General features: G+C 40.1%; 2 protein-coding genes across 2 annotated transcripts; both read right to left on the reverse strand.

Moving 5' to 3' along the window:
• Positions 1-201: 201 nt before the first annotated feature.
• On the reverse strand, positions 202-6,509 carry LOC111265124 (uncharacterized). Its single transcript, XM_086970348.1, has 8 exons — positions 6,471-6,509; positions 5,954-6,104; positions 5,796-5,812; positions 5,412-5,507; positions 4,184-4,373; positions 3,678-3,925; positions 3,136-3,267; positions 202-1,757 (listed from the first exon to the last, which is right to left on the reverse strand). Exons 1-8 carry the CDS (start codon positions 6,507-6,509, stop codon positions 1,521-1,523), a joined length of 1,110 nt encoding a protein of 369 aa, XP_086826474.1. The 3' UTR covers positions 202-1,520.
• Positions 6,510-7,039: 530 nt separating this feature from the next.
• On the reverse strand, positions 7,040-21,277 carry LOC111265127 (uncharacterized). Its single transcript, XM_022841533.2, has 3 exons — positions 19,795-21,277; positions 8,750-8,866; positions 7,040-8,034 (listed from the first exon to the last, which is right to left on the reverse strand). Exons 1-3 carry the CDS (start codon positions 19,844-19,846, stop codon positions 7,796-7,798), a joined length of 408 nt encoding a protein of 135 aa, XP_022697268.2. The 5' UTR covers positions 19,847-21,277; the 3' UTR covers positions 7,040-7,795.
• Positions 21,278-22,880: the final 1,603 nt, after the last annotated feature.

Genomic DNA, 22,880 nt, shown 5'->3' on the forward strand with positions numbered 1-22,880 from the left:
ATATATTAGCTTCTATTATTTATTGCCGTTTAGGCAGGCTACACTTACAAATATAAAAAATCATAGGGTTACGTAAAAATGACGTAAAGGAAGATTTAGCCCAACGGTAACAATCTGATTGCATATAGAGGTTGCTATAAGCGGCAATCGTCTTATTGTAATCCATACGAAGAGAATAAAGAGAACATTCAAAAAGGGAAATCATACGAATTGCTCTGTTTGCGCTGAGTCGATCTGAATTCCAGAAAGAATCCAAAGAGCCAACTTCGATTAGAAGTTCTGACTGGAACATACTTATATCTAAACAGACACGTGTAAGCAAGAGAACGAAAGCTAACCAACTTCTAGTATTGAATCTTGAGTGCGTAATGCAAAAATCGCATCCATTTAAAACTATTGACACACGATCGATTTGGTCATTTCTCAGACTAGTACGATATATGCAGGCATACTAAATATATACGAATAAATGAATTATATGGAGTAGATTCACTGGCATTAAATGATCTTTCTTAATTGGCTTGGATAGTACTGCTCTAAGCGGTTATTCTTAGATCGGCATACAAGTGATCTCAAGATGAATCTCGCTAAACAAAACTAGTATGTACAAGGCTGTAACTAGAATTATCGCTTAAGTTAAAAAGTAACTTGGCAGACCTATCTAATGAGGAACATGCTGTTCAGCCAAGTTTCCGGAACAGTGAAGTCATTTGCTTTGTTTCAAACGTGCGATGATAAAATCGAATAAGCATTGACACGACTGATCTGTATCTATTAGACAAATGATAAACGTTAGGATTTTACTAATTCGAACCATATCTAACAGTATGTTACTATACGAAAAATCTCATCTATAGCGTACTGGTCAAAATAAGATTTTTCAATATTGTGACAATGCTTCTTCATGCCGACTGTGATACTGCCTTTAAGCGTTAGAATTAAATAAGAGGCTTTTAATAGTTCGAAAAATAAAGCGTGAAATTCGGTGAAGAGCTAACTATCAAGCAGCAATCCTAAAGATTACTGATCCATCTCCTGCATTTGTATTAAGCTCTCTTCGGCATTTGGCTTTCAGCCTACCCCGTTGTCATAATCCTTATGAAGAAGAAGAACATCTTCACAGCTTTACGCCGCCGTATGTGCAAAACGTCAATCTGAAGGTCCGCATACGCGACGGCTTACTGTACTTGTGGGAATAAATTCGGCTTTTTCTACACTTGAACTGAAAGCATTTGTTTGTTGCCATGCTTCGTGCGTCAAAGATAGAGAGGTCTATCACATAATGTATCTGCGGCTCTTACGACTGCTAATCTAGGGGACGTTCAGAAGATCAGCCGCATTTTGTTGTGCGGTCTTGGGAATGCCAGTCCGTTACCTCAGCCATTGGCGGTGGGCAACAAAAAACAACACATCACATCATAGGCAATAGAAATGGCGTTCTTCAAAGTAATGCAGTGCACCTTACGTTACATGTTTGGCTGAAATTTATTTAAAATACAGCCATTTTTGCAGCACTAACTTCATGTCAGGTTACTGCTGTGAACGGTAGCAGCCTGCGCTGACGGCGCTCCGAAGAGACAGTTGTAAATGCGTTTGCCGGTAGACGGAAGAGAAATAGAAGAAATGTTGCTGTTCCCACTTTGGCCATTTCTCAGAGCTGATAAACTTTGATAGAGACGCGTGTACCACTTAGTGGATGACGCTCTCACCGACGCTGCAGCATCTTCTGGTGGTGACATTCTAGATATAGGAAAATCCTAAAATGTCAAGTAAAACGTATAGTTAATGGAAATAATTGGTAAGGTGTTTGTTAACGTACATATACACATTTAATTGCGTTCCACTAGACTTTTTCTAATGCTGAAAAAGGCTTTTTTTTGCTACTTACTTCGACAACAGAAACCCCGACGATCTAAGATTATCGCGCAGACTGGAGAGACTCAAATTGATTTTTGATCACACGGTTCATTGTGCATATAACACGGGTCAATTAACAGGCTATAGGTAACAAATAAAAAGTAGATTTCAAATTGGATAAGCAAAACGTAGTTTTGTTTTGGCATACTAATCAACAAGCGCGGCGTGCCTGTTTCGATGATGGAACGGCCATCGATGATCACAAGCATATGATTGAGAAACAAGTTAATCATGGTTGAAGATTGGCCGATTACTCTCTGTCGACTTTAACCAAAAATAATGTTTGAAAAACATCATCTTGATAGAACGTGTTACTTGTACTGTCAATATATTTTTTAAAACTTCCGCCAAGGGATCTTAATGAATTTTGTGATACATTGTAGCAAGCGTGCATCAGGTGACACATTTTCCACTTTCCGTTTTGCGAAAGATGACGCCAGTCACTTCAAGTAACGTATGGCCCATGCAGATGCCTTAAGCATTCTAAGCAGGGCACCCTTAGTCACCTGGAACGGGGGCTTTGCTCGGAGGAGAGCCAAGAAATTAACTTAAGTAGATCTTATGTTAAACCACTCGTCATTTACAATAGACTCTTTGGAAATTGTAATCGTTAAGGGATCCACGTAGGAAGGGCTCGCTTTGTATAGTAAATATTTCATTGAGGTCTGTTAACTGGTTTCTGAATTCGTATCTAGCGACTCCGTTACGCATTCAGCTAACTGCCTTTAACTGTGTCTTCAACATAACCGAGTGTAGGTATTGTTGGTAGAAGCCATAAATGCCTTTGTTCTTTAGCTGTATGGTTTTCGGACACAGAGGGTCTCAGCAAAAAGGCCGACAACTAAAGTATAAAAGAGTCAACCGGAGAGAGGAAACAGCAGAAACGACAGGACACAATTGCGATGTTCCACTGGAGCGTTCGACACGTTAACGTGACAGCAGTGCTCGATTTGTGGTAACATTCTCTTGGAACCTTGCTACACACGACAGGATTTCACCATGTTCGAAACCTAAACAACATGCGCTCCTTGAGCAATCTCAGTATGCTCCGTTAATCGCTAATATTACAACAATACTTGCAAAATATATCGGCATAAAGATCATAAACGAACTAGATGGACGAATCTGTACATGCGGAACTATATCCTCTTCAATGAAATTTTTCTATTTTGACGGTAATCAACAAGGTTTCACTCAATCGTATCCAATTTAACTAACCACTTTTGAAGAAGAAGGTGATATTGAAGTAGAAAGGTTAAGTAACTGATAGGGTTTAGCAGTCGCGTACGTCTTTGTTGACGAAGTTTCCTTTTGCTTCAGATCAGCAGAATGGCTAGTTAAGTTAGTTCTCTGAAAAAAGCGAGACAAACAAAAAAAAATGCACTCGTAGATAAAAACAAAACTAGAGCTTTACATTCTAGCTTTTATCAGTATTCTCGGAATACTTACGATCATCTAGGAATGTTTCTATGACAACCCAAAGAATTATGTCAAGCTAGTGAAAAAAAACGTTATAGTCAAATAGCTCGAACAACGGTAAATCACAGATTAGCATGGGAATTTGAGCCCACATGAATATTTTACTATGAACGCCTCTATGTTCCAACAGATGCATGAAACATGTAAATGAGTGGTCTATACTTTTTTAAGGAGTCAGTTTAGCGTCTGATAATTTAAATGTGTTTGTTAATGAATTGCCTGTTTTTGTACAAGATTGGAAATCATAAACAGTATTATACACATAATAATGAGATACTTACACTGGAAACATTTCCGTTGTTCCCCTCTAGGATTTCAGCGAGGATACGTCCTGACTTGTTGAGTGCATTTCTGTCACGAACATCCTTTTCCAAATTATCCTGAGCATTACTTTCCAAATCTGTAGAGGAAATGTCGCTTTCCACATGAAAGTCGTAATTTTCTTCACCGCTAGGTTCACCATTGTCTTCAAAGCTTAGCGGATTCCCGACGGGCGAATCCCCATCAGCAGTGGCGTGATGATGCTCCTCTAATCACCAGTTCAATGAATAATAATGATTATAACGTCTATTAGTGGAACGTTGTCACAAAATTTCAAAAATTAAGTAGCCCATTAAGACGCGTAGGCAGAAAACGAGATAATGATAACAGCACAAAATGTGCAGGTCAATGAAAGTAGATAAGTAAAGAATGTTAATAAGGTTTATCGACAACATTTTTACGTGATTTTGAATAATTTTAGAAGCTAACTGCAGTGAACTTCCGAGTTACAAGAGACGCAGCACACCTATCAGTATCGGTGTTCCTTTAGGGCTGAGGCCACCAAGTGGTTCGTCATTGGCATCTTCTTTCTGTTGAGTCTCGAATTCCGTTCGATCAATCTCAGCCTTCACTCGAAGGCCCCGTTTGCCGGTGAACGGATCCGTACGAAGTCCCGCTGTGACGCGCACTTCTGTCTTAGAGCTTTTCTTCCTTACCTGGTAGCGAAAAAACGTCCGACGAAGCATTACTACTAACCATATACAACGAGTATGTGATTAGAGTAAAAAAAATAACTATTCTCTTACAATTTGAACTCGGAGCTTCAAAGTCTGAAACAGCTTTCCTGTTCCTTAGATCATCAGCGTCTACCCTGATGATTTAAGGACAAGCCGCTGTATATAACGAAAAATCGTGATTAATAAGAAATGACCAAGCGAACAAGCTGCAACGAGTAGACACAGCTAGTTACGTGATATAATTTAGCGAATAAACGATTGTTGGTGCTTCTGGGTTCTAAGCTATTTGTAAGCACTTTGACATAAACATAGAATACGAGTTTATCTCTAAGCCAATATATGCTACTTTTGCTACTAGAAGAATAAACTACAAGGTACTCCTTTGTTCATAGTAATGTTCTATACATAATGTTCCAAATTTTGTTAACAAGCTGATGGCAGACAGCACTCGGCTGGAAGGCAGTTTCTATAGAACAACTAAGGCCATCAGCTATTGGTCCGTGAGCCTGTGAATCTGTATATTGTGCTTGGTACTTTCCAATATGTCCCTGAAGGCTTTAAGGTAACCTCCGTAAAGGTCAAAACAAAACTGAGTGCCTTCAATATGGGCGTACATCTTTCAGCTCAGAACGTGAGTAGTATTTCTTCAAAGTAGGCGAAAAAAAATACTAAGATGTACCGAGTAAGTTTAGACTGGCAAAACTTAGATTTTGAAGATAAATATAATCAAGTTCTTTTTAATAAAATATACGTAGACATTATCTAATGGTTGGATATGCAGAGGTGAACCGTAGATCATTCGCAGCATTCATGTTTGCATGTTCGCACTTGATTGTACATAGATGCGAGGATGATCGTAGTTTACTAAGCATTTATTGAGCCTTTCAAATTGCGTTTTTATTTAGAATGAGTTCAGAGACATATGCAACTTATACAACAACAACTACAACAGCAACAATAGCTGTTTCACTAATTTTCCACTTAATGGGACTAAAGGTAATAATCTGTTGAGGTTACCTGCTTAATTGTGCCACTGTTTATGTCATCAACGGAGTCATCGAGGAGATAATCTAACGCTTCGTCGATGGCTTCTTGCGCAGAGGGGTCTTCACTCTGAACAAGAGTAGAAACAACACAGAACAGTCATATAGGCCTAGTAATGGAGTCTGATATGGTAGAACCGAATTTAGTACTATTAGCTAACACTTTGATGAAAGTACCTTTTATCAGTTTTAAGGAATTAGTTGTTCGGGGTTCATTTGTGACTTCCTCAAAAGCTTCAATTGTTATGTAGAAACGAACCCCAATTTACACTTGAAATGTTTCCTGTTCAAGTGTTGCTATCTGAACTTTTCCGTTTTCCCAGTATTAGCCATACTTGATAATTTGCTTTATATTCACCTGTCCTCGACGCCAGCCTTCGAGAACAGAGCTCAGCTTGTGTTATCTTTTTCCGCCGAATAATCGGCGAAGAAGGGAGCGCCCTTGACGACAGCCAGCTCGATGGTTTGGGCACGGGTAACGCGATATGCACTTGGCGAAGGCAACATCGCACTCACAAAGCTGTTGACCACAACGGGCGTGCGGACTTGCCGAATCCGAGAAGCCTGCGGAGCCACTCAAACGTTCGATATAAATAGAATTATCTAGAGCCGACAAGCCTGCAGATTCATAAACCTCTAGCTCACTATATTGGATAAGTAAATTGTTCTAAAGGTTAACCGAGCAGATGTTTAAAAAGGTGCCAATTACCTGGCTTTCAGCTCGACATAATGGCATACATCAAACAGCCCACCTGATTTTATTTTGTACCATAATTATAATAACGACTAATACAAGGTGAGTCCATACTTCGAATCGCATCGAAGTAGTGTAGGGTAAAACATCACGCGAATTATCCGCGCGTTCACTTTTCCTGATGAAATTCACGATCCAGAGCTGGTTTCGTAATAGAATGCAAGACTAATTGTGCATCTTTAGTAAACGTATGCTCAGAAAATTTATCCAGCTCTGAAAACGTCACGACCTAACACTTGCAGCCTAACTCTCTCGTCCCAGAGGTCCACTTATACGTACCGCAATAAGCATACCCCGGTCCATCGCAGCTCCAGTCATACGGTAGGAAGTACGTGGCTACGTGCGAACATTGCGTTGACGAATAGCACCAGTCATGCTCAAGACAGCAGCTGAATAGAAGATGAAATGATATAAAGCGTATATTATATTATAGCATTGACAGTGTCGAAAGTAAACTATGCTGTTCTAACACAATTACAAAAGGCTGAGACAGGAATCGGATAAAAAACTAGACGACACTTCGCAAAGGCGATACAACTAGACCTCGCGCCATTACGTCGATGTTCCCCTATCGCGATGGTTAAAAGTTTTCTGTCAGTTGGGTCGTGAAACATATTTTGCACCTCATGCTCGTTCTTCGGGCGTATAGTCAATTAGGCTTCTTAGGGTATAACTAGTTCAGTCGAGGAGGTTCCCGTGGACATTTCCGAGAGGTCATCGAATCCCAAGCAGACGAGTTGCTAATTCGTAGTTTCTTCGAAGACGCAGAGAATAGAAACCTACTCTTCTTTGAAGATACATTAGAAGACTGAATAACGATGAGCGTTATTTTTCGGTAGCACAAAGATTCAAAAAGTCCTGTATCACTAAACATGCTTTCACATCGATAGTTATGACCTGCTTATCCAGTCAACAAAAGCACATGATAACCCATTACGGGGGGCCTCTGTTGCAATCATTTTACAATATCCTTCCAAACATATGCGTACTTTGCATTCAAGTATACAAACTAGCAAACTCAACAAGTTCATCGAAGGCGTGAATAGCTCTCCTTCTAATTAGACCCGGAGTAGTTACATTATAACCGTTATAGAAACAGTCTTCAGACGTATCAACTGAACCTATTTTTTTTTTTAATCATCGACGTGCTACGAGAACAAGCATTAGGCGCGTAAGTTGCATATATTTAAATAGAAAATTTAAACATAATTCTTACGGCTGATTTCCTGGTGGCCCTATCAAAATGAAAATAATTTGCTTTATTCGTACAGGTTGTCGCAATATGTGTTGTTGTAGCAGCGATACTTTACTACAACCATAGACTTAGTTATCCAAGTCATTTCATAAACGCTAAAGATATAGAACCATCAAACGGTGTCATAAGTGAATATTTAAGATACAAGTTGGCACACATCTTCACTTTCATATTTTGACACACAACGAAAAACATTATACTCAGTGCCCATGTATGTGTATTTAAGATGCTAGGTTACGTATTAGCTATTAGTCACAGCTCTTGTTTAGGTGCAAATCTATTATGTAGAAAAACTGGGCGCTTAGCTACTTGTCGTATGTCTTTGTTTACAGATGCCGCATGGTACGTATTACCTGTCGATTGGATCAACTGGGGATCCGTCGCCCATGTAACCGCAGAAACAGCCATAGCCATGAAAGGCAAGAGGACTGCATCCAGATACACATTTGAGCATTGACGCTAGCTGTAGCACAGACCGCTTTTTGCGAGAATGCGACCTGTGTAAAGGCGAATCTGCTATCACGATTCCATTTCCTCGCTGGCCATTTGAATGAAGGTTCAACGCGCCGTACATATGCGCCGCATAAGCTATATTCAGCCAAAACGGTGAAGATACACAAAACATGCTATACTAGAAACTTGAAAATCATCAGGCAATAGTTTAATAACAAATTAGAACAACTTAATTACATCGAATTTAAATAAACTAGATGCAAATCGTTACTTATTAACCTTTATAAAAATAACTTATAAGAACAGTTGTAGAATCTTTCTGAAAACACTAGACGAGCTAATGCGGTATCGTCTACGAGAACGTGAACAAGGCACATAACAAAACAGCAAAGAAAATTTGTTCTCAGGACTTTAATGGCTTACTATCGGCGTACGTCTATTGAATACTGGACCTGATCTATGCCGAAGCATAATTTCGAATGTTTTCGTGTAAAACAATAGTGCAGAACACCATCGAGTAAATACGAACATAGCATAGAAAGGGCCGTGTTGCTTTGGAGGAACATCTTGTGGGCGTCTATGTAAACATTCGTTTCCTCAACCACTTCTAGGCGAACATAAGCAGTAATTGAATAATGGGGTAATAGTTTCATCGATAATGAACCAAATACATGAAACGAATACATGTCGGCTACTACACCTGCCATTATAACCAAAGTGAACATTTGTTTGCCAGTTCCTTCCAGATTTTGATCTCCACGTAATAGTCGATTACGCTTCCAGAAATGCTAGTCGGGAATAATGAGCACGTTAGTTTCTATGCTAGTGAACGCATTAACACACGTCTTACTGTGGAGAAAATCACTGCTGAGCGTATGAGTGACTAGAGATGCATTGAAGAATGTCACGTCTGATTTATCAGGAGGCGGTTTTAGCCGAACGCTTATCTTTCCATTCGGTAATACACCTGAAATACAGATTAGCGGAGGATTAATTGATTAGGTAGCATCCCGGACCGATGTATATACTATAGGTTTAATTATATAGCCTTTTTCAGTTCGCTGAAGTAGGGATCTAACGCGTCAGGGCAAACAGATCGCATTTTTCTATTACGTCTATATATACTATATGCCCAATTCCCTCAAATCACTTAAACTTATGTATGGTTTATAGTGGCGCTGGTCGGAGCGTTTGTACGGTATCGTAGACTTTGAGCAAATTAGCAAATCTGCAAGGAGCATGTATACAACATTCGGTTTCGGCGGTCACGTTCCGCATCTTGTAACTCAATCGTTTAAGTTTCTTTGAATACACTCTGTCGTCATAGGAAATACATACATGTCTCTCAGACTAGTTTAGTAACCTGTTTTTTTTTTTCACAAGACATCAACATCGAAAGACTCAATCTAACTTTTATGAGAGAAGGTTTGCCTAGAACTGAGAAAAGATTGCTTTCCGCCTGGTACTCCAAAGCACAGACTGAGTATTATGTTTTAAACTTGATAGTTAACAAAGAGTTAAATAGAAGTCATTCGTTCCGGTAGGTTGTGAAAGTTAACAAAATGGGACGGAACTATTCGAAACTGTCTGCTTTCTGCTATCGGAGGAGGGATGGTTTTACTTAGACAGGACGCTCGTCTTCGAAAAAACTTTTGACGGCTACTTGATTTAAATCAATTCTGATTTGATACGAGCCGTGTAGCACATATTGCATAACGAGCTTTTGTATTCCGTAATTCTTAATAATTTTCTTGTTTGAATACTTTAAATTAAATACGAATTACACTTGAGCAATACGCAACCTACGCCTGTTTTCGGCTTCAATCCAGTTAATCATAAATATAAATATAAAACTTACGGCATACGTTTGCCGGGCAACTCATAATACCCTAATAATTCTAAATACTATCACCTTGAACCTGTCGGCTTAAACTTTTTAATTTCGAGTTTAAAAAATTTCGAAGTTATTTGTATCAAGTAGTAGGTTCCTGAACTGAACAAAGTAACACTCTTGACCTTTTATGTTCCCTGTTAAAAAAAAAAGCGATCGCCTGTGAACTCTTTCTGTTAAAATCAACTTGTATGGAGATCGCCGCAGTATAATTGACAACGTAATGAACGATAATGTAATAGTGATTCATACCTTTGGAGAGCGGAAACTCTAATGTTACTCACGCCTGGGAAATTTTTTTTTAAGAATTAAGAGGAAAATGTTTCAAATCTACTGTTCGATCAGGCGAATCCATTTTAGGTTTGTGTTGAATGTGATGGAAATTTGTGGCCTGAAGAACTAAACTCATAGGTACGGCAAGGGTGTTCGAGAGTGTTGGCAGAATTAAATGCTTTTTCTCTCATTGCGTTATTTGAAAGGTATCGTTGTTATTATTATCAAGTTGACTGTTGTCAACGAAGCAGCACTTGTGGATAAAATTATCTTCACTCAGAAAAATCAATTAAGAAGTAACATGAACACATACCGTTGATGAGTTTTACATCCAAAATTCATCGGATAAATTTATCACCCATAGGTATAATAAGTAAATAATATAGCACGACCATACATAGTTATCTACGCAGACGTACGTGTCCATGTAAGGCGTGTTCAGTGTATTTAACCCAACAGCTCTATCGGTGCACGGATAAAAATGTGTTTTCTCTTCGTTATAAAACGTATCCAAAATTGAATTTAGATTTCTGCATCAATTTTATAAGCAAGACGCCGCAAACACCGCGCGCCTCAAAGCGATTTTCGTCTGCGATACTTAGGACGGCTATTAAGTAGCTGTACTACGAGTAACAGATGACCAACTTAATAAGCGCAAAAACAAAACGATAATTTATTTCGACCTCTTTGAAGTCTTTGAAGCTGACTGCATAGACAGAAGGCTTGTGCCGGTGAACTATTATTATTTGTATGCCTACATGATATATTTTTGTTTATAACGTTGTTTTTTTTGTTTTTGTAAACAATCAAGAGTTTTATTTGCTATTTCACCTGTGATAACGCATAACGTGATTGATTAAAACGGCATAGTGATTTAGCACAGTATAAGAGATATACGTTTTCGCGAAAACAATGGCTGTCCACGCATGCTTTCATGTATTTGCCAAAGGTTGCAGGGAATTTTTTTAACGGGCAAAAAACGAACGTAGTTAGTTACTAACTTGAGTCTTATCCGCAATTTGGGTGACAAACGATCACTGGCCATACGAAATGGCGTCATGACTTACTAATACGAGTATCATACGGACACAATATTTCCAAGAAATCAAGTGTTTATCACTTAACGGAAAGCTTTTTTTACAGTGGCATTGGTTAGAGGCAAAGGAAAACGTAAGCAACTTCATTTGTTTCACACCATACAATAATTCTAACTTAGTCTGTGCTATCTCTATAGCTTTTTCTATTGTTCGATGAAATTATATGACCGAATGAATATCGGAAATCCAATGAACCTCGACATTTTCTGAAAGTTTTTTTAAGCAGATGGCTTTGGCAATGGCAAGCGCTTTCTAATAAAAGAGCAAATACTAAGAGATAGATTATTGTCATACGACTAAGGACGATTTTCCTTATTATTTTTTCACAAAGAATGTTTATATTTAGATTCAACAGATTCTATTCTGTTTATGCTACCTGGAGCATCTACGTTGTCGGGCCAACAATGGTTATATGTAAGCTCCAGCTAGCATGCAGACTCATATCGCGGTAGGAAGCGCCGAAACGTATGTGGTATATTATTGTTTCTTCGTATCTCGGCTGTCAATATAAGTTCAGCAGAAGGTCACTTATACTGGGCGTTGTTAGATTTTCATTGTTTATAAGTGAGGCCAACTTATACACAGGTCGTTGATTTTATGTGTAGATCTGTCGGGTGATACCACCCAGGATACAAGTATTTAACGTTTGTTCTGTAACATGTGAGACATTTATCTTTAAATATTTTTAAATGCATATTTTTTTAGGCTTTTTTCGTACCCTAAGGTTTAGTTTGTACGGTTTGACGCACATTTTCTATTCTAGCTTGTGACATGTTGCAGATGCAAATATAGTCATATGCGAAAGTGCCGGTGACGCACTGTTTCCAAAACGTTTGCCAAATTGGCCATTTGCGCATTACTGTCTAATGGTGTAGACCTTGTATGCCCTTTTTTTTGCTATACATAAACTATCCCTATTAGCATTTATGACTTTTACGTAAATATGGCACGACCACGATTTTAAGAACTGTAAAACAATTTTCTATCCGACGAACGCGCGAATCCGCCGCTAAAATAGAACAATTAAGACTATCAATGCCATCACCGCAACAACAGCGACACCAGCGACCACCGCATTGTATTTGGTTAAATCGCAGTTGATCCTGTTAACACACAGACACGAACACGTATCGAAGCGTGGACCAAAAACGGGCAAGGTTCTAGATGTTGAAATGGTACGTGCCCACTTTCGTATTGGGTTTCCGATGATACCGCCATCGTAAGGACGAAGGTGGAACGGTTACGAACGACACCCAACAGCAATGGCTTGTCAGTGGCTGGACACTTGCAGGCGCCATAGCAATCCAAATGAATCAATTCGTCCGGTTCTGGTAAACCAGTTTAGCACCACGTGGTTATAACTCGAAAGAAACATTTTACCAGCAATGTCGTTGTTGTTACCGCAAGTGTTGCTGCTGCTCCTGCTGCTGCTGGTGTATTCCGAATTGTAGTTACTTCGCAGATATCGGCCGGCAATCTCTGATAGGACAGTGGACCAGCACACGGCCTACTGGCTGAGATGGAGTCAAACAACCAAGAGGCAAAGCAATTAGGCAAGATATCCAGGCATCCACGGGGCTCTAATTGGAGCTCCACTTTCTTTGCTTTTTCCATAGCCAAGCTGCCTCAGTCGGATGTATGTACATATACGTGTGTATAAATGTGTGTACAAGGTGCCGGCAGATTTGGGTGGCAGGCTGATTCGCATTGCCATTGCCACAATTACCTCCTGCTTAGCAAAGGCACGGGGCGTCAAACGTTATTGGTACGGAAAATCAATAGCAGCTGCACCAGTAAGCGAGAAATGCGAAATTTCGTCCTCTTTTTCTGCTGCAGCACTGATGGAAAAGGCGCGCGGTGGTCACGTGGATCTGCTAATCGATGTACGCGTATAGGCGGGCCACCAGCACATACAACAACACTATAACGGGCCGGCGTACGAAGCGGTGCTGACGTATCTATTCCCTGCTACTGATCCTCTTGTTACGCGTGCAGTTGCTGCCGATGAAATGTTGGGGAGGACTCTTCTCCCAACGTTACAGGATCGAATTCATCTATACAGATCGTTGGTCACTAGCTTCTGGCTAATCTAATCTTCTCTACTGCGAGAAATAATCTGTAGTATAGTGAATCGTTACACACCGACAGACAAACGACGCATGACAGAGCGTGAAAATATAAGAGGACGCCCCGTGAAAATATGTGGCTATAACATGTATGAAGTAACGGCTTGTTGTCTACTAAAGCCCGCTGTAATCAAAGTAATAGAAGAAAAAAGTATGTAATTACATCTTGCTGATTCGTGTAGTTAACATCTGCACATTCCGAAGCTCGTCTCATATAAATAGTTAAATTCATCCAAAAAGTTTGCAGTAGCGAATTTTTTTAATTAATTTTACTAATACTAACCCAAATCGTAAGAGGTCCGTGAACTTTATTATCTTATATATTGCTACTAGCTTTGAAAAGATGTACACGTATGAGCTGAACCTTGTTTTCTTTCACACTGCCAATGCGCAAGCTACATAAAAGAAATGGAAATGGCCTATGGCATATGAATAATTTCGTGTAACCTAAAAAAAAAAAAAGCTCGAAGTTCCAACTATGTTAGCTGTGGACGACCGGTGCCTTGTAAACGGCGACGTTTTCGTGGAGGTGAGAAAAAGCGGATTAATATTAGTGCGCGAGAACAAAGTCGGCTTCAACGATGACTCTTAACGCTAATGCCGATCCTACAATAACTTAAAATTTCAAAAAATTGAGAAAAGTATCAACCATCAGAGGTTAGCTTTTTCGCTGGCTTACTTCTAATTCCCTTAACACGACTCCTACTGGTACGAGATGATTTCTGCGTCCGAAACGCGTTGAAGCATGGCGCTTTCAAAGCTTCCTACCGACACATCGAAGTTTCGGATGCGTCTGGCGTCACGAGCAGACAGCTGCCCGGAACACTTCTGCTGACATCCGTGACAATCCCAATGACAGTACGAATGGGCAAGTTAGAAAACGTCCAAATTAGGAACACGACAAGCGAATTTTGTTATGATTTGTATCATCGTTGGTGTCGCTGTCGCCGTCGCCACTGTAGCCTGTAATTGTCGTTGTGATTGTTGTATTTTCCATTGAGATAATGCGGTAGTGAAGGCACAACGAGGCGGCTCAATTTTAGCGGTAATAGCAACAGTAGCAACGGCGTCCAGTACAGACGCGGCAGTCTCAACAACAATCCAAAGATAAAATTGTGGAACAAAATCGTCGCGGAAGAGATCAAAACGACAGTATCTTAGATTCGTTTTGCGAGTTTTTTATGCCGTTGCCTTTTTCGGTGTTAGGCGGCATTGTTGTTGCCAGCTAAAAGTCTCAGTGGCAAGATAATAGACGGCCATGTAGCATCCGGTATGGTTAAACGAACGGATATACATATTGAGAATTTCGGCACTATCTTATTTTTCCAGTGAATTACCGAGGTACATGCGATCATCTAGTCTAGAAATGGTCCAAATATTGTTTCAGCTAATGATATCGTGTCATATTATCTGTTTTGATACGTGGCAATTAACTTAGCCCTATTACGATGTTCTACAGAAAATCAACACTTTCAGAAGTTTTTTCATTTCGCTCGGGAACAGCAAAATAGACCAAAAACAGTCCTTTTTTCAGCTAAAGCTAACAAACGATAGACCTTTCATGATCCTAACAATCTGAAGAGCAAATCCAATAGCTGATAGTGAGCAGCATTTAAACAATAAACATAATTTGGCGTCATTTCAATGTTAATCTATTGTCAAGGAGTGACAAGCATGCACACCATTAGTGACCGTGAAAAAGTTACGCATTTTCAATGGGTCCTGAAATAATAATAATAATAGTAATAGCAACTTCTTTCTATCTGCTTCTATTCAGTTTACATAGATCGTCATAATTCGACCGTTACTAGACTTCACACTTTTACGTAATAGCCTCATGAGGTTCGCAACTTCTCCAGAGACAGCAACTCCGCCATCGAAGCGTGACAGTCCGGCAGTGTGGTACCCAGCGTCAGCGTGTGTTGTAGCGTCAAGCAGAAAGGGAATGTGTTAACGGTCCCTAACTGCGATTCATAAAGAGGATAGTTGAAATTCTAACGCTGATCGCACTGAATGCTTTTTCATCTGCTAATATTATATAACATACTATAGATATGCGGGGCTCTGTAGGGGGTACGAACGGCAACGTTATATGTTCGGGCGAAATCGAAACTGCAATTTCGAAGATATTGTTGCATAGAACGCATGTAAATGGCGCCTTTTGAGGCTCATTTGATTGAGGTTCTATAAGCACTTCTGTTGAAATTTGACGGGAATCACCTAAAAGTATACCTGTATTTGAGAAGGTTTCAGAATATCAAATTTTAACAAATATCTATTTCTGCGCTACTTGATTAACAAAACAACAAAGCACATACCGAGTTTCGATACTTTTCAAAGAAGACTTAGCTAGGTAACAGAAGAGGGCAGCTTGATTAGTGTGCAAATTTATAATATAGGAGGATTATATAATCGTCTAGCGATCGTTGCGACGTTTGCTACGAGCAGTATCTCGGTCATCGCTTCTAGATGGTTATGGTATGGCTTTTCAGATTTCAGCCTTACAAATATCAGGTACGTTATTTCGGCTTTGATTAATGTTACTTTGTTAACACCATTATAATGAATTCCAAAATTCTATACGTGGCACACGATTGAGTCGGCTTTTTGAAGAAGCTCCAATGACGTTCATGTTGGAAAAATCCTAAATATGTGTTACCTCTAACGGCACATATAAATTAGAGCTATAACCAACGACCAATCATATATCAAAATGACCACGGAGATCTAAAGTGACATGGATATGGTGTCTCTTTTAAATCTAAATACAAACTTCTGAAGACTAGAACAACGAAAGTGACATCATGCAAGGGGTGCTTATACTATTCAGCGGATATCGAACAAGACAAAACCAGATTACTATTCACTTTTACAGAATTTGTCCTTGCAGGCTTTATCTTGTTGTTTGCTAAGTTCACACTCTGTCGTAATGCAAAGCATTGAGGAAGAGCTGTTGAGGACGCTAACGTATCTTAATTATTAATTAGGTGGAGCTATTGAAGTAAATTACATGTCGGTGTATGCAGGACGCCGTCTTCAATTGCTCTTTGTCTACCAAGTACTTTGAAGTCCATTTCATCCGTTTACGTGACCTACGTTTGCGTGTCATATAGCAGCGGAGCAACGGCACGCCAATGAGCCGAAAAAGCGTCTCTCTATTAATAGCAACACTGTTTCGACGTCTAACCATCGTAACGCGAAAATTAACTAATAGTAAAATTATAGCGGCCCCCATATTTAATCAAGATGATTGTGAATTGGCGAAAATGATATCAAAAACGAGGAGATACGCCGTCTCATAAATCAAACCCTTAATCAGCGCGGTATTTTCTTGTTAACTTGTGTTAAATTAAGAAGTTCTCTATGGTATGCCGTTGACGACATTACTCTTATAAATAACATTTTCGTTGACAGTCGTGTAGAGTCAACGTCTTGTTCGTGTACGTACACGTAGAACGGGTCCACTTATACTTGTCCCAGCATGTGCGGCCATTGTATTTTGTATGAGAAACCCAATAGGCGCCGAACGCAGTGTCGATGAGGATAGTTCCTATGGAGGCAACCGATTACTCCGCTTAGGTATGGCTATTATACTGCAGTAATAGTTAAATAGTGTAATGCATTAAAGCTTTTTCCAAAGCTGGCTTTTACAACTACGGTCTCCGGTGGAACAAACCGCGTCGTCGACATTATTCAGACAAAGAATGAATCTGATCTTCATACAGATGTTCATGTTCATGTTCAAGTGTTTTGAAAAATTAATAATACATTTTAATAGCAGGGTGCCTCGTCATATGAAAATATAATCTCATGCTACGTTAAAACCAATCAAATCCTACTGCCTCGCTGAAAAAAAAACACCAATGTGATAAGTTGTATCTCGAATGGAGATAGCAGTTGGAACTTGGTGTTGCCACGCTCGTTTTTAGTATAAACGTTTTAAACTGAAGGCCCATTTTTCTATTGCGACATAGAAATCTAGAATTTCTGGACTATATCATCAGATCAGTTTTCTTGATGAAATCAGGAGAACAACACTCGGTTTGGGCCATGCATATGTGTTACTCACTTCAAGGTAAAACCACGTTATGCCTCCTTATAGCTGACGTACAGGCATCATCCGAATAGTTGTTTTTTCGAGCCTGCGTGTATCACGCACCTCGTGAGAAATCGTGCTAAACAGCTTATTGATTGGGGGTCTAACTTGTAAAGCAGTTAGCTAATCGTACAATTATTAGATATGAAAAATATTCATTTGATGATCATACTACTTATATAATACATTCTATTCAAGCGGCTTCTTACACGTGATTCAATGATGAAGCATACTCAGCGTAGCAATCACTTTCTTCACGATTTTTTGCTTATTGTAGAGCAAAGCATAAGCATCTTTTCCTTGAAGCTTGGTTTTAGCCCAGCAGTACGTTAATCGCCAAGATATTAAAAATTAATGACCCAAAAGCGCTACGAAACTTTGACCTTCAAAACGTCGTCACAAGATCCATAGGCCTTTAGGCATCCTATCGAACTGTCTACCTATGCCCGGGTACTAACCTAGACCATAACGTGTCCCTACTATCTACTTGGCAAACACGTATCCCACCGAACTGTCACCGCGATTACACAAGAACCGTATTTAGTTTTAAACCTACCGCTAGTGATCCATTTCAATGCCCAAATGCGTGTTTCTTATAGGTTCACGTACCTAAACGTTGTCACGTCAACAGCAAACTCCATGTCATAGAAGATGCAAGTTTAATTATAGAATTAGAAGCTTTTTTTAATATGAGACGCGCACAAAAAGTGTTTGTGGGTTCAGCGTTAGATTCGCAATAGGTTAAAAAAAATTGAAGAATACCAGTAGATTAAGATTTATTGGTAAACGAATACCAGCTTATCGGACGTAGGCGTATATATACGCACGTGGAAATGTGGGTTATTATGTATGTATACTGGGGTATGCCGAACGTTTTTTTAAATGAGAAAATATTTGCACTGCAGCTTAATATTATTACACTCCCTAGCCTTAATATATTCTATGTCGAATAACAAGAGGTAACACTAGTGTTATGATATGATGCGTCATGTTACGAAATTGGCCTGCACGAAGAAAATTATTAATTTATGCCTGATTTTTAGGTTACAACAACTACAAGACTTTTTTTCTTTTTTTGTAATCCACACTTTAGATTGCCAGCGTTATAAAGGAAAAAAATTGACCTATACCACAAAGCCTTCCTCGTAAAGTACTCTAAATTTTACTGATACGTAACAAGGAGCCATGTGTAAAGTAGATATGAAAAAATGCTTCCGCCATAAACGTGCTTTCTGTAGATTTCTTAGAGGCTTGAAACGCTTAGGAGGAAACGTTGTACATCTGTGGATGAAAACCCTAACAGAAAATTCTACTTTAAGGTTGTAATGCTGAACGCAGATACAGTAAGCAAGCATATCGAAACGAAAAAACATATCTGCGCTTAAATATAAATCATGCAATTTTCTAGTAAGCCACAGTACATCGTCGTCAGCCAACCTGTTAGTTGAATGAAAGACAAATCACAGGCTGTGTCGAATAATTTTTTCTATTCTTTATAATTGTATTAAGGAATAATACGTTTGCAGGTACATTCTAACTGTTTGAGCCGCAGTTTTTATGCTTAAGCCATTAAAAATAACTGTTGCTCCTTTAGAGTAGCTAAATTGAGACATTTACAGGTTGGCGACCTTTGTTTTTACAAATTGTTAATGTGAAGAAGGTCATAAAATCGCGTGAGGTTCTTTGCTATACTTGGATCAGCTTTCGCTGAAATGAAAAGTATGTATTTTTCTATTATTTAACGCAACATTTCTTCTTGTAACTATAGATAAATATTGCAAGTGTGCGAATTACAGCTTCGATCATGATCATTTTGTCACACAAAGTACTATCTATGCCAGTCAATCTTCTTGGATTAGCAGCGGGGCTTCTATCATGCACTATATCATACCATGATCTTCTGCTTCAGCTAACGCACTTCCGCTCGAAACACTTAATTATTAGGAAATATAGAGTATCATGTGCTTTAATATTCTTATTGACAACTTACTTGTTATTTTTCATTAAATTCTAAACTTTCAGTATCTTCAAAGAGAATTTCACCGGACTCCTTTATTTACCTCTAGTAACTTTTCCTACTATTGTTCTCTAAAATCTTACGTTTTTTATGGCGGACCATATATATAGGACTATAAACCTCAAAGTCAATGATTCATCTTTCATTGTGTCCTCTCCTTTAAATGTCCTTTTCCTAAAACACCTTTATGGCCATCTCTGACTGTTTCTCACGGCCTCTATGTTATCACTTTTCTAACATATACCACAGAACATGCCCGATTAAGTAAATCGGGTTAACTAAGAATCCTCGTGCCTTTTAAAGCAGGTTTCAGGCTGACATCCTCCAACTCTGAAGTCGAACGGACACAGGCCTAATCGGCTGCACGATACGGTATAACCAATCTCATCTCTTACCAATGATGATAGCGACCATGGCACAGAGTTTGAGGCCGATTGAGGACCACATGTTGCATCGGTTTTACATCTCGGGATGAAGTCGACAAGTCAGCCACGGCACAGACCACGAGCACAAAACAGCGCCAACGAATTAGAACTGAAGAACGACAACACGTCACGGTTTCACATGTAAGTCTACGCGGCATACATAGTCGTAGCACAAAGGCACGTCCGTACTAAATCCAATGTATGGTGAAAGTACCGATACGGGATTGACAGCTGAGGGGGCACAACAGTTACGATAAGAGCTACAACAACAATGACATGTACGAAGCATAACACTAGCGAACGCTAAAAGCAGCATCGAAAACTACGCCGTTTGCACGCTGACGCGTCACCTTCCGCCTTCTTTCGAAAGAATCTCGAACGCTTTGAATAAATTCGCTGAACAAAAAACCTTGGTGATATGGACACAGTAGCACAGGAAATCAACGGTAGCCAGGTAGGACAACCTGGAAGGCCACGAGGTTGTGTTTTGCTGGAAACTGAGCTGGGAAGCTGGCAGGTGGAAGTTCCTTGTTTATTCTAGCAAAAGCCGTACACGTTAACACACACATACACCCCACCATAGGACGGAGGTTAATACTTAACAGTGACACAGTTTATGCACGCCGACAGCACGATATCATGCTCAAATATGGCACATAGGCATCCAGGCACAGAGAAGACGTTTGAAAGGGAACAGCAACAGAGATCTTTACCTGAAGCAGTCAACGCGAACGGATGACACAGTTCACACAATGATAGGCTAATTACAAGTAATTATAAGAACAAACTAACATACTTTAGGCAACTGCGTGCAGAAGTCAGAATTCACCTATCATCACGTTTGGGCCGAATAGATCGCGATGGTGGTATAGATAACCATTAAAATGGAGGTAGGACACTGTACAGGAATGTACACTGCGTTCTTGAAGCTGTGTAGTTCGATTTTTAATGATCCTTGTGTAGGGTAACAAATGATTATTGCAATAACCAGATCAACGACGATGGTAATTAAACACTTAGATAAAACGCAAAGTGTGAGAATTACTTTGCTTAGGATTATCACAAAGCACAAAGTATGGGTTGCAACAGCAGAGATGGCCGAGGGCCCGAACAAGAGAGCACGTTCGTTAGACGAACACCCACGTCACAGCACGAACAGTACGCTAACGTAGACTCGTGCAATGTATTTCGAGTGTACAGGCCACGAAAACTTATCAGCCACAGACGTGAACAAAACAAACGGCACGTAACGAAATCACGAGCGGCAGCAGAACACCCATAACGAACACAGGACAACACGACACGCAACAGGACGAGCGGCCGAGAGTCGGCCCGGTGGCCCTACGCTTGCTGGCCCATGCTGGTGTCGTTGTGGCAAAAAAAGGACAACAAAAATATAGCCGGCCTATCGGAGGGGTGTGCTGCCGGCCTCCGAACGACGGCGTGGCACGAACTGGGGGCGATCGCGTCTGACAGCCGAAGCCACCGATTCAACGTCACCGTTAGATTCGTCTTTGGTCGGACTGCGAGCCGTATCAATTTGGACAACGCTCACAGGACAATTCGCTCTCGCCGATCGTCTCCCGTGCGCGATGCGAGGAAAGAGGAGGCAGAGCGTCAACAACGGCGAAAGCCCGATTGCCGCCGCAGCGGCAGCAGTGGCGCCTGTTGTGGGCTTGGGTGACTTCGATGCACCACGAAGCAACAACCACCTGCCTACGGCCAACACCATCGAACGGCGCACCAAGGCAAGAGCTCAATCGACATCGCTCGCAGCAGCAGCAGCAGCAGCAGCAACAACAACGGCTCAAACAGCGTCGTCGGTGCGTCCAGCAGGCGCGAGAGCGGCAGCTGGCGAGGCTGAAACGTGAATACGCTGGAAGGCTTTTAGACTGTTGTAGGCCCATTAGTTTGTGATATACATATAACCACAAGCGTATGGCTAATGCCTGGATGATACCGAGTGTCGCCGGGCAGCGACGACATTGATGATGATTTTTATGAATAATAATAATAATGAGTTGATCGAGATAATAATTTTGTTAGGGGATATTATAGTGGTGATAAAAGAGACGATGCCAGATCAAAGCAGCTGGCAGAAATGCACCATCTGTCAAGGTGGAGACGTCGCAGGAGGAAGACGATATGATTCGGAATGGATAATCCCACATGTTACCCGCTATTCTGGTCAGCGAAATTCTTCACTATTTTCACAGCGGACGCTCTTGAATTAGAAAACAATGAGTAAAGCACGCAAAAACGACCTGCCCCAAAAAATTAATTATTACGTACAGAATGCGCTTTGCTGACGTTGAATTGCACCGATGATTATGATAGTATCAAGGAAAAAAGGGCTAGCTATCTGAAGTTGGCGGGGCATTTTTGGTTACGCATGCTGTCAGATACAAGAAAATAGATCAGGTTATCTAGTACTATAAGCGTGCAGTATACTTCATTGTTATGATCATTATTTCACAACGTAATAGTAAATGTTCTTACTATAATTTCTAGCGGCTTGTTGAGACTCGTCGATGTCAATCTACAGGGTTTCACTCTCGGGAAGATTTTTTTTCTAATTTACATATCTTGATTTTTCGAGAAATTCGAGTGCAATCATTGACCGTGTACAAAGCGATCTGGTAAAAGACGGATCAAACGGCTGCGTCCTTTAATGTAGAAAGATCAGATTTTGATACTGTATGACAAGTAAGTGAATAAGAACCCTTAAGGCCACATGCGTTTGACAGCCTTAGAGAAAATTTCAAGTAACAAAAGGCCCGAGTGTCCCAAACCACTAGGACCCATTCAGCTTGAAACATGAACGTAGCCTTTTGCAGGTGAAATACACAGACGGGTACTGAAGACTCTATCAATAAGCAGCCGGCTCCGAATTTGATGACGAGTCTCTCCGATAGAAATGACGGCATTCTCTTTGTCACGAAAACAGCTTTCACAACAAGGAACCGTTAGAAGTAAGCTTGCAGCAATTTTGGACTTCGTAAAACTTTCGTAGATATGAACATGACAGAATTGCTACAACTGTTCGAATATTTTTT

Source organism: Varroa jacobsoni, unplaced genomic scaffold, assembly GCF_002532875.2.
Source record: "Varroa jacobsoni isolate VJ856 unplaced genomic scaffold, vjacob_1.0 scaffold_935, whole genome shotgun sequence".
Taxonomy (NCBI): Eukaryota; Metazoa; Arthropoda; class Arachnida; order Mesostigmata; family Varroidae; genus Varroa; species Varroa jacobsoni.

Bases quoted from the DNA above. Each gene is read 5' to 3' on its own strand.
- LOC111265127 (XM_022841533.2), bottom strand. From the start codon at position 19,846: ATGTGGTCCTCAATCGGCCTCAAACTCTGTGCCATGGTCGCTATCATC. The intron at 8,867-19,794 runs GTAAGAGATGAG...TCTGTATTTCAG, and splicing joins CATGGTCGCTATCATCATTG to GTGTATTACCGAATGGAAAG. The intron at 8,035-8,749 runs GTAAGACGTGTG...GGCTGAATATAG, and splicing joins CAGCAGTGATTTTCTCCACA to CTTATGCGGCGCATATGTAC.
- LOC111265124 (XM_086970348.1), bottom strand. From the start codon at position 6,509: ATGACTGGAGCTGCGATGGACCGGGGTATGCTTATTGCG. The intron at 3,926-4,183 runs GTGTGCTGCGTC...ACTGGTGATTAG, and splicing joins AGGAACACCGATACTGATAG to AGGAGCATCATCACGCCACT. The intron at 1,758-3,135 runs GTTAGTTAAATT...TTGACATTTTAG, and splicing joins CACCTTCTTCTTCAAAAGTG to GATTTTCCTATATCTAGAAT.